Source organism: Suillus clintonianus (genome assembly GCF_016758775.1).
Source record: "Suillus clintonianus strain FC179 chromosome Unknown DEU56scaffold_184, whole genome shotgun sequence".
Classification (NCBI taxonomy): domain Eukaryota; kingdom Fungi; phylum Basidiomycota; class Agaricomycetes; order Boletales; family Suillaceae; genus Suillus; species Suillus clintonianus.
The window spans coordinates 21,514-34,266 of NW_024539408.1; the positions used below are offsets into that span (position 1 = coordinate 21,514).

The window sequence follows — 12,753 nt, forward strand, 5'->3', positions numbered from 1 at the left end:
CGTTGGAAATCACGCGCATTCATGACTACTGGTGTGAAGTTGACTCCATTCTCCCAATTTACATATCCGATGCCATCAATTCTCTGCTTGCTATAGCCCGTTTACGATCATCCATGCAGGACTACCAACGCGCCCATTCCATCCCTTCCACTGCATTATCTCATGTATAACTTTCCACTTTGTACTCATGCCTTTGCCAATAACATTTGTTCTTGTCCGTTCACGTCTCGTGTTGTGTGGGGTTCGGGTTCCTTGAAGAGGAACTCGACTCGTATTCGAGCCGTGCTCGTATCATGGTGTGGTCTCGTTTTTTCCTCTTCACTGTCTGAACTTCCCCTCATATCGCATCTCGAGACTAACCTTTGCACGCTCAGAAGGTTTGGTTTTTCCACACGCCCGGCTTTTTCTGAAAATCATTCATCGTTCCTAACGCCGGGCCAAACCCTTTCAGATCGCGTCCTCAGCCGCGGTCTGGCAAGCCAGACCTTCCCCACCGACTACGAAGGCGAAGCCTTCGTAGTCCAAACCCAATGTTCCTCTAACGTCGTCTCCAATCCCGCTCCTACTGACCTCATCTTCCACACCCAAACCCATCTCACTCAACACTCATTCCCGCGCAAGTGCAACATCTCAATCACTCGGTCTCCCACCTCACATACACGATCCCATCACTTCTCACGCTGTCACATTAACGTAGCATACATACAAAGCTGCGAAATTCTGATGACCAAATTGAGGGCTGTGGGGAAGTTCCCACGGTAGGTGGCTCAAAATGCGAAAATATCAGAATGTGGGAATAATGAAGAAGAAATTCCCACAGTAGGTGGCTCAAAATGCGAAAATATCAGGTGTGGGAATAATGTAGAGGTAATTCCCACAGTAAGGGGCTGAAAATACAGAAAATGCAAAAGTATTAGGTGTGGGAATAATGTAGAGGAAATTCCTACAGTAGGTGGCTCAAAGTGCGAAATTAGGGTGTTCAAAGATCCAATGAATCTGTCAATTCATCCGAGGTACTTACCATATAATTAGGTCAAACCTTACAACCAGGGGTGAGTGTGGGCCACTGGCCAGAATGATTCCCAGTGTGTCTGGTTGATCAGTTGGCTGACAACACTGTTATGTCACCTGCGTGAATCGACTCTCAACAGAAACCCTCACACTCATCGCAGAACTCAATATGTATGTTCACGAATAGCATGCACAAAACAATGTTGTCAAGAAGCGGCTTAAGATGCGGAAGGAAATTCAAGGAATTGAAGTTCTGGAGTTGCCTCAAGTTGATGATGTCCTCGCTGAATAGATTTATTACTGATTTCATGTGCCATACAATGTACATCGTGTACCGTACTGAGAATACCAATAGCGAATATGTTGTAGCAGATGATATGTAGAAGGGAATATGTTGCAAGTCTTTCAATGTTCATTCACTCTTTCTTCATCATCCAATCATAAGTGATTATATAATATCCAGACAGGACTTCTGGCACTGAACAGGTTCAGTTTACTTGCATTCATGGGAAATTTATTGCTGAATGTACGCTAACTCTAATAAATGTTCATTGACTGGCAGAACACTGCAAGGAACTCACCTCTAATCTTCAAGGATGAAACACTGGTGCTAGAGGTGACACCTACATCATCAATGGTATTATATTTGATTTGCAGCCCTGATAAGATATGTCTTGCCAGTGCCTTTGACTGCTTGAATATAATTATAACATCTCAGAAACAGTACATACTAGCCCCACTAGTGATGAAGGCCCCTGTGCCATCCATGACTGTGGTGAATATTTTTTTCTGCTCAGAGTTTAGAGTAGAGATATTGGCCTGTAGAAGGTTGAGGTTTGCACAATGTAGATACTGTGCTATTGGTGCTTGGCCAGTTGGATAGTGACCAAGAGGCTGACACGCAGGAGTCATAAAGGTCGTTTAATGAGTGTTTGGGTATAATAGTGGCCAAGAAAGATGAAATCAAGCACATATAGTATGGTACTGCTCTGAGAGACTAGAAAGAGCGCATATACTAGGGGTAGTGATGATGTAATTTGTCATGTAGGGTAAAGGAAACTGAAGTAGACATGGTACAGATACCTACAGTACCAACTCACCTGCAATTCAGACATACACATTATCTCCTTGCCAGTGCATCCTTAGCCATCAGTGACCTTCATGGAGCGAAACTGCTAGATGTTGTCCAATTAGGTTGTTTACCTAGTATTACACATTTGTTTGTTATCCAATTGGACGGTGACAGGACCATGAGGTGTGTAGTGGTTCTCAAAGATGTTGGTCTGAACATATTATCCGCATCCCCAGGCTGTAAGTGACTAGGTAGATGCGCAAGTGCACCCAACCAATTGAGACTGTCATGACAGTGACGTCGACTTCAGCATGGGCAACAACTTTGAGGATGGTGGTTGAGGAAGAGGAGAAAATTACATAATGTCAGACAATACTTGTGTGTAGGGATCAGTGTTGCATGTACCATAATCCGTGAGAATAACATGTCATGGGAATTTATCATGTGATGTTGACTACCATACCACAGCTGTCATAAGGAAGCAAGAAGTTGAGATGGGGCAGGTCTGCATTGACGAGGTATCCTCTCACCTCATGTCCTGGTTATTATCTTGAAAGATCAGGAAAGGTGGGCTAGGTCAGCAACTAGATTCTGGATGCACAGATTATTTAGGACAAATGTATTGGCATAATAATGGTGATATTCCTTTACAATGTGATGACCTTATTCTTTGAATCAGATTTAATAACAATGAGAAACCAAGGGCACAACACACTATGAAAAATTAGGACACAATAAAGCATTATGCATTACATGAAAATTACTGCATGTAAACTGATCTACTCTAAAAGTACAACACAGGAGTCCATCTAACTATTGCATACAGAGTGTCTGACTGGGGCCTATCCGACAACAATCATAAAGTACATACTGACAACTGAAGGTTCATGAGAGCCATGCGAGTCCATGATGAGTACACTATAAGCCCATCTTCTTGTTTGCCTCCGCCAGCGCATCTGCCCATTTGATATCCAAAAAACTCTTGAAGATACAATGCAAAAGCAATCAAGAGGTCATAGATGTTCGGGGTAGCTCTGGTGGGGAGAGCCATGAGAGGCAATGCCTTGAAGAGCCAGAGGATGAAATTCTGAACAATGGTGTGGTAATTGTGCTTGCGAAGAACTCAAAATATGATATGTTGCACAGATGCACAAGATGAGATAAGGGATGCCGATCCAGATGTCCTGGAGAGCCTCGTTGTCACATGAACATTCCATAGGATGGTGAAAGGTCTTTGAATAGTGCTGTTGATGCTTTTGTGCATGGCCTTGCAGAAAATACTATTGTAATTAGTCATATTAATGAGATTGCAGTGATGGAGTTCCGAATGCTGGTTAATGATTGCTAGGGAAGCTTACCAAAAACTTGGCTATAGGGGAATAATGTTAGGGCATGGACATGTAAAAAACTGAGCGCCATTGATGGTGATTACTAGCTGTCGCTCACATAGTATTGTCTTTATGCACCTGCCTTTCATTGTGACTCGATGATAAGACCATGATCTTCCCTGGATCTCCAAAACATCTTGAATGAAGTTTGTTTGGTAGAAAATGCTGGGGTCTTACCATCATCACTCATCAAACCTGCAGTTCTTGTGCATCAGACCTGCACTTTTCCACACATCGAACTACCTGATTTCCTTTGGACCCAATGTTTTGACCTTCAAGGTATCTTTCTTCTAGCCTAAAGACACTAACAAGCATTCTTAATTAAAACAGCAGACCCCTGTAGGGTCAAACTATCCTAGGCTTAGCAAGACCCACATAGAAAAAGTTGCTATTTTATAGTAACCTTATATTTCTTCATTGTGATAATATTTTCTTTGCACTCAGCAGAGAAGTAGTTTCTACAATAGTACAGGCCTGATAATTTCATGTCTATTTCAAAGTGGATAGACTTGGAAAAATTATTTACATCATCAATTCAACAGTAGGAGCAATGTATTAGGAGATAATGACCATAGGACAAGATCTTCTTGTGTAATGTATCTCTCTCTTCTGATTATTTACCCTATATTAAAAGTTTTCCTCTAGAACTGGACCTTCAGGAGTGTATGGAATATATTTTTATGCATATTTATAGTATATTTATCACCTAGGTACTACAGTAAACCTATAGGCTCCTTCAATAGAAATAGAAATAGGAAAATTCATATTTTTGACATTTTTAATATCTTACCCTTGCACACATGGTCCAACATGCTGATATATCATCACTTGTACATACATATATATATTATACCAACAATCAGTTTAGAATAGGCCAGAGGTTTGAGCCAATGGGTATATTTGCTATTTTTACTGATAAGAAGCTTATATTATTAACATATCAAAATTTGATAGATATACTATAAATATGTATAGGAATAGACCCTCCATACTCCTTAAGGTTCAGTTCTAGAGAAACACTTTTCACAGGGGGAAGACCACCAGAAGAAAGGGATACATTACACAAGAAGATCTTGTCCTATGATCATTATCTTCTGATACAAAGGGGGATTTATTGTAGTGTAGTGGTGAAGCTGCAGTAAGGTGGGAAGAGTGTGGAAATAATTGATATTGCAGAGATTCCTAAAATGGGTGATATTTTAGGTGTTGTGGGGTAATTCCCACAGTAGGTGGTTAAAAGTGCAAATATATGGAGTGGGAGAATAATATAGCAAGGCCCTAATATGATATTCCCACAGTAGGTGGCCAAAAATACAGTTATCAGAGGTGTAAGCTGGTTATGGAAATTTCTTGACAGGATCATTTACTGATATATCAGCCCTATGGGCGATAGATATCTATGTACTATAGCAATTAATGTATCACACTTGTTCTACAACTATAAGTATGTAATATATCATTGATACAGTGTGGCCTGTGATGTTTTCCTGATGTTTTCATTAGTTATGACTTGTTCTGATGCTAAAGCATACCCAGCATGATGGGAAACAGAGTGGTAAATCTCATATATATATTTAGGGACTAATTACTATATGCCCATTCCTTGACTTGCTGTCATATACCGTACACTGAGCCCCTGAATCATATCCCATCTCTCCCAACAAACAATGTCCGGACCTCCGAAATGTAGCCAAGCTATACCTTAACCCTATCCCTACCCCTCGGCAGGATAACTCCGCATCCCAGTCTCCACCGGACATACCCCTCAGCAGGATCTGCCCTGTTTCCCATATACATCGGACATCCTATACGTCGGACGTCCTATGCATCGGTCCTCCTCCTGTATACCTCGGATCTCCTTTTCGTCGGACGTCCTATTCGTCGGATCCCACTCATGTCGTCCGCTCATCCACTCGTCCGCTCGTCCACTCGTCCGCTTGTCCACTCGTCCGCTCCTCCTGTATTCGTCAGACATCCTATATGTCAGACCCGCTCGGGTCCACTTAACCCCTAAGCATCGGACCCTAAACATCGGACCTACTCAGATCCTGAGTTTCGGACCCAGGTCCACTTAACCCCTAAAACATCAGATCCACTTCACAGTTCATCTCCGTCCCCATTTCCTGTGATCCGCTTGACAGTTCATTTCCGGTCCTGCTCCTATTCTGTTACCCCATTTGTATAGTCCCCTTGTCCTAACCCCTATATGCCCGGATCTGTTTGACAGTTAATATCCGACTTCATTCTCGATCACACCTCCTATGCCCAGATCCATTCGATACTTCATCTCCGTCTCTGTTCCTGTATTATTTTCCTTGCGCCTGTCAGTTTAACCTTTCCGTATGTCCCTCTTGTTGACCCGGATCTCCGCCGACTCTGTCCCCGTCGCACGTGTCCATAGTATATAATACCTTGTAAACTCGTAGTAGTTTCCTCAGTTCGAATATCACCTTAGATTATCCTCATTCCTGTTTCCTCGGACCCGGATCCATTTCCATGGGCCCGGGTCCACTTCCCTGTCCAACCTCTGCGTCCTGGGATTGATTCCTCGGGCTATACTCCGCCTCTACCTTCGGGTAGTCTACCTCTGTCAGTTTCTACTCTGGACATTGTCTAGTGTAGTCTTACCTCTAGCTTCTGTCCCTTTGGACATCCTGTCCTCTCGGACTTCCTGTCCTTCTGTCCTTTCGGACATCCTGTCCTCTCAGACTTCCTGTCCTTCTGTCCCCTCGGACTTCCTGTCTTTCCATCCTTACACCTGTCTGTTTCTGTCCCCCATGTCCGCCGGACTAAAGCCCCTATTCTCCGGGTGTACTAAGCCCCTATTGTCCGGCGGACTAATCCTCTTATGTCGGCCGGACTAACCCTCCTTACGTCGGCCGACGAACCCCCTTTGTGTCGGCCGGACTAATCCTCTTATGTCAGCCGGACTAACCCTATGATCGGCCGGACTAATCCTCTTATGTCGGCCGGACTAACCCTCCTTACGTCGGCCGACGAACCCCCTTTATGTCGGCTGGACTAATCCTCTTATGTCAGCCGGACTAACCCCCCCTACGTCGGCCGACGAACCCTCCTTACGTCGGCCGGACTAACCCCCTGAACATCGGCCTGACTCTTCCTCGAAAAGCCTACCAGACTTGTCCCCTTGAAGTCCACCGGGATTCATCATCCTCCCTCGGACTTTGTTTCTAGCCTTCGGAAATTAAGGGCACGTACTCGGGTAAGGGGCGCAGCGCACGAGCTGAAGCCAAGCCCTTCGGATCCGCCCTTTGAGCACGGTCTTAACACTTGCTTATCAAATTTGATGTTGTATCTTGTAGTTATGAATTGAGCAGTTAAGTTTGGAATACAGTATTCTAATGTAGTTCAGTTCAATGCATGCCATACTCACTACATCAACCTTATCTGTGTCTTTTACTGTCTGCCCTGATCATGGCCAGTGCTAGTTCTTCAATAGGATAAATCAAAGCTACATTTTCCAACTGTGCTGAAACAGTCACATTTGACACATCAAAGGCACTCTAAGTCCTTGGAACTACTACTATAAAACAAGCAATAGAATTTGTTAAACCAAGTCTAGCATTGGTGATCACTGACTCTCACCATTAGGATAAGAAGGAGAAGCTAGAGATAAAATCACTGGAAATGTTTACTTCTAACCTAGAGCCTACAAGTCCATTCTTGGCTAAACAACAATGACCAGCTAAGTAATAATGACCACTAGCGCTCACTGACTACATATCATAGCCACTAATAAACTAGGCAAGAGGACACTCACCACCATATTTACTCTGACATGCAATGCAGACAGCTAGATACAAGATTTTTCAGAGCACTTGATACATGCAGAGAAGAAATATGAGCTCCTACATGCACTAAACAGCAAGCTTACTGTGGATGTAAAGGAGGCATAAGCCAAGCCTAAAAAGGTATGCAGCTGGTAATGAGTTCGAAGGGGAATGCTAAGTGGACAGTGTCTGTTGAAAACTTCAACAAACCAACAAACCAAAAATGCTACTGGTCAATAGTTTATGAAGGGTAAATAACACCACGGTTTGGTGTTGAGACCCAGGGTGTCATTTGCATAAGTCATCATTCCCAGTGAAAAGTCACAAGAGCGACAGTGAGGACCAGCGAGTCTGAGCGCTCCTTGAATTTGGCTCGCTGGGGCTCTATATAGTAGCCATTTTCTCGCTCACCCTATATTTGCAGATCTTTGATATTGTCAGAAAGAGCCTCAGAGAGCTCGGATTGGAAGCAATTCTGAGGTTCACTAGGGCTCTCTAGTCCTAGATTAGCAAACTAACTGGAGAGAGTGGCATAGAGCAAGTACAAAATGTATTCATAGCAGTATGTATCTGTTCCTAGCTAGTACTATGACTACATGGATGCAAGCAAGAATAACAATATGAATGCGAGTGAGAATAGCAGCGAGGATGCGAGTGAGAATAGCAGTGAGGATGCGAGTGAGGATAACAATATGATGAATGCGAGCGAGGAAAGGCAGCAGGAACTATTGGAACAAACACAATAACACAAATTTCAACGGGAAGGAGACTACTCGATGGTGTCATCATCTGCTAACATTGTGGCCACAATGGGACCGAGGGAAGTGGATGCGCTTGATTTAGCCTATGAAACCATATTAGATAGCTGCTTTAGAAATAAAAACACCTGCCCATGCCCCCTTAGCCTTCTTAGAATGATCTTTGTAGTCCTAATAGATGTGGATAAGCAAGCTACACAGTAGTAGGACAACAGGAACTTACTTGTCTATCCCCACCTGCCAACAAAGTCCAATATATAGAAAACTCGCCCACAGTTATCTTTTTGTGAGTCTTCTTCCATTCGATGCCACATAAATTTCTGTGGAAAGATATTCCGAGTCAGTAATTGAGTGAGTAATGAAGACACAACCCACCATGCAGTGTGAAATTTATTCGGACAGCATTCAGCTTGAAGATTGGTTCCATTCTGTCCATTTTTGGTGACCAGCAGTGTGTTTGCGACAGCAGCCTGAGTTGACGGCATGGAGTCGAGTTCTGTGGCATCTGTTGCTGTCATTGTTGCACAGAGTTGGTGGAGAAACATGAGCTGGGATGCCGATGAATGAGGGACAATATCTTCATTGTTGTCGGACACGCTGGTCTTCTCAAGGTGTTCGGTGATATCAGCAGATGACGAGGCCTGGGAGACTGTCAGTGGGGTGCAAGTGTCCTGTCCAAATCTATTGTCGAGCGCACTAACAAGTTGATTAACTCAAGTCAGAAACTTAAATTTCATCAAATGTAGACTCGGATCCACTTACCCTGAGAGGTGGAAGGATACTAGTACTGCTTGTTATCAATTCTTTGACATTCACATCATGGTTAGGTCCTCGCTTGTCCACTGATGACGAGTGAGTAGTGTGATCATTGTTGAATGTGTTGTGTTTGATGATGGGTGCACTGAATAATGTTGGTCGAGGAGGCAAAGACGTTGAAGATATTAACCGTGGCAATTTCACCTTTGAGTTAACAAAGGAAGCATGCAGCTTTTTCTCCATGAGCAGAGGCTTCGGTGCTGTCAACGACAAGGGCATTTATTGGATGATGGGGCAACTTCTTGCTTAACTAACATATCCACTACTTCCTGCTTCACGTGCGTAGTTGCTTCTGGGATTCGTGGGCGGTCACTCCATTGTGAATAGTGCTGGATGGCGAGGAGGTTTGCTTTCCAGTGACCATGGCACAAGCAAAGTTCAATAAATTTTGTGCACATCAAATGGAAGAAATTGTCTGCAGCAAGAGAATTGATCTTCGTCCAGGTCACCGGAGCATGGCCATAATGTCGGAGTGTATGCCAGAGTTGGTGCTGGTATTCCTGCATCTCCTGCTGGAGCTTTTGGGAGCAAACCATGCCTTCCGTGTTTCCTAGAGTCATTGTTAGACTCGGTCTGCAAGGTACCACAACCATTATCATAGTCATTAGTGTATTTGGCATGATCCCAGTACACAACACTAGGATAATCATCTTGGTTGAGGATAGCATAAGTGTCGGTGTTAACTGCTACTTGGACAACCATGAAAAAGGGGTCTGAGACTGAAACAGGTGGCGAAGGGGTTCTCATTACAGCGGAAGAAGAGTTGAGGCGATCAAGAAGTTTATCGTACATAATTCTAAAAGGATTAAATCGTACATATCAAATTGAGATGACAAAGCACCTACTTTGAATTTGCAACTTCTCCTTCCAGTTGGTTGATTTTTGCCTCGAGCTGCTGGTTTTGAGATTCTAACAGTGCATTATTCTCTTTTTGCACTCGAAGTTCACACATATAAGCAGTATGCGAAGGCTGGTAGTAAGAATCAGAACTTTGCGATGATGAACTATCTCCGGTCATGGAACACTTGTTGTGAGAATAGTAGTCCTGTCTAGCAAGTCAGTATTTGAGCTTGAGGAACATACAAAATGACTACATACATCACAGAATGATCCCAGCCCAACGTCTAGGCTCATTCAACCTGAGGCATACCCTGATGACTCTGATGAATAGTCATATTCATATTCTCCTTGTCAGTAAGACTTGATATTATTCTCATCAAATGTATAGGAGGGTTGCGAAGAAGTATAGTTGGTGGGCATATGCAGCAAGGGCTGCCTTTCGTTGTTGTAGTGCCTTGACTCAGAGGACATTGTGGTCGGGCATGAAGTATACCATGCAGTAGCTTACATCAGCGCCTCGATCTAAGTCCTTCCCTTTCTCTGCCGCATGCATACACAAGCTTGACACCAACACTCACATTGGACCACACGGTGCACTACAATCACCAACAGAATGAGCAATCTTGATGCCAACGTTTTTGACTGCAACTGCAGCACACATACTGACACTGGCAACACTCAACTTCCTGTCTTCGAGTTGCCTTGCACCTCTGAGAGCACTTTTGAGAACAGCATTTGGATCAGACAGCTGTCGACATTACTCGCAATACTACCAGTGTTGGAAATATCACCCTGATGGATATCTTTGGGGTCACACCAGATCACAATATGTACACAGTTTGGTTTACTCTGAACTCACTCAAGGAACAGGTAAGAACTTCATTTTCCTGCACCAGCTTCAATTAAAATACCTTTATTGCCAGACTGCTGGATATATGCATTCAAAATCAGCTTACTTTTATTAGGTCTTTGTGCACAGACAATCCAGAGGTAGCTGGCAGGGTATACTGTACTGAGAAAGTCAGAATTCTCACTGTTCGCAATGATCCCAGCCTCTTCAACAGCCAGGGATGACGAAATAGACTACCACCTATTATATGACAAGTCCTGCTGCATTGTGTCATCAATGCAAGGGAAGAGTGACTGATTGAGTAGGTGCTTTTCCTCATGCTTTTTGCTTTTTTGTGGACTTTGTCGTGCTGCGCACATGTATTACTATGCATTGCAAGTTTCTTTATACCTGTTGCTCCCGAACATGTACATTATTGCTGTCTGTATTTGAATCATTGTCCTCAAGACCATCTTCAGGATCGTGAACATAACCTCCCATGTCTGCCACATCTCAACCAGGTTTCTCAACAACGAAATATTGGTTTTGTCCTCGAAGTGAATGTGGGACCATTGCGACAACGGCTTTGATACATCTGACTGGAATGACTGCAAGTGCACCCTCGCCGTGATACTCACATGACCACACAGTGAATGATGAAGATTCCAGGAGTGCAGGATCAGGGGGACCGTAGACGGAAACTACTGCAAGAGCTACAGGTGGTTGACCAGATTCCAGATGGGCTTCGAAGAAGTAGAGTACTGCAGTAAAGCACAGACTACCATCAATGTTGAGCTAATAAAATGTTATTTTGACGAAACAAATCTGCGTGTATCTGTACCTTTACATTGCGTGATCATTGTGCATTGGGGCAAGTTTCTCTGAGGCACCAAACTGAACAGTTAATTTGACCATTTGGAAGTTGTAATCGTGCCCAGCAACAATCATGAAAGCAGCCATCAGCACGAAAATATGTAAATTCTAGAGATCGGGGGGATGCAGCAATTTCCAGGTACTCTTGAATTGCCCAACCCTCCAAGACTGTGCTGTCATGATGAGACCGTTCATGTTTGCTTTTGAGGATGTACCTGCTACCCGTATCACAAGATGACTTAGAGAGTGGGTTGCTTGATGCATGGTCCAGGTGTCATATCCCGTACCTGAACCTTCTCGTCCAGTCTGGTCCACCCGGTTCTTCAAGCCCGGTCTAGAATTCATTTCCCCTGAGTCCCCATTCATACGCACTTATTCTGCCCCTATATGCCCGGATCCTTCTGTTAGTCTATTCATTTCCGATTCATTTAACCTGTTCCCTTTGTTCCATTTAATATCCGGCTCCATTCTTGATCATCCACAGTATGTTCATTTCCCTAAGTACATTTCTTACATAGCCTTATGTTCCAGAGACAGCGCTTTGGCCGGATACCCATTGGAAGTACTACAGTATATAAACCCTCTGTAACCTGTAGTATTTCCTCAGTTCGAATCTTATCTTAGACTCTGTTCATTCCTTGTGTTCTCTTGGCTCTTGGGATTATCATCCTAGTCCGATCCTCCGAGCCTCAGGATTATATCCCTAAGGCTAAATCACTCTGCCTCTACCTTCGGGTGGTCCGTACCTTGTTAGTTTCTACCTGGACTTAGTTCTTGGTAGTTTTACTTCTCTCATCCGGCCTAACCATATTGCCTCGGCTGGCGATATCTATCCCCGTAAATGAGGGGCATGTACTCAGGTAAAGGGTGCAGTGCATGAGCTGAAGCCAAGCCCCTCTGGTCCGACCCGTTGAACATGGTCTTAACACCAGGCAAGGGAAGATTACAAGTAGGGCATTGTGAATTGCTTGATGGAAGACTCACTCGGCAAGATTTGCATAGGGGTTTGAAGGTTGGCGTATCTGAGACATGAGGTATCCTAGAGCACATTCCATGTCCATTGTGATGCGCAAATTAGAGGAGCTTTTCTCTCAACCTCTCGGGGATAGTGGCCAATAGCATGGATGCTTTGACAGACCACGTGAATTTGGTCAGGACGACACCGATAGTATAGCACCTTGAACTCCTTCCTAAACTTGACAATGCACCACTGAGCCGTGCGAAGTTCAACTCAACTAGTCAAGTGCTGTGATAAAAGTCGAATAGCATGTACAAGCTTGCAGAAATTGTGCCAATAAGGGTCTGGAAGGATGTTGTGTAATAGTGCAGGACATAGACCCCATAGTTACAATGTGAACTCCCAGGCTTTATAGTG

General features: G+C 43.8%; 2 protein-coding genes across 2 annotated transcripts; both read right to left on the reverse strand.

Annotated features, from left to right (window-relative positions):
- Positions 1-8,119: 8,119 nt before the first annotated feature.
- On the reverse strand, positions 8,120-9,970 carry DEU56DRAFT_919836 (uncharacterized protein; the record flags this gene model as incomplete). Its single annotated transcript, XM_041358340.1, has 6 exons — positions 8,120-8,191; positions 8,244-8,340; positions 8,387-8,661; positions 9,233-9,632; positions 9,682-9,881; positions 9,935-9,970. The coding sequence occupies 6 exons, from the start codon at positions 9,968-9,970 to the stop codon at positions 8,120-8,122; spliced, it is 1,080 nt and encodes a 359-aa protein (XP_041201169.1).
- Positions 9,971-11,018: 1,048 nt separating this feature from the next.
- DEU56DRAFT_749347 (uncharacterized protein) lies at positions 11,019-11,276 on the reverse strand (the record flags this gene model as incomplete). The annotated part of the gene is made up of 1 exon (XM_041349432.1): positions 11,019-11,276. A coding segment is annotated over one exon (258 nt), but the record flags the coding sequence as incomplete, so codon positions are not given.
- Positions 11,277-12,753: the final 1,477 nt, after the last annotated feature.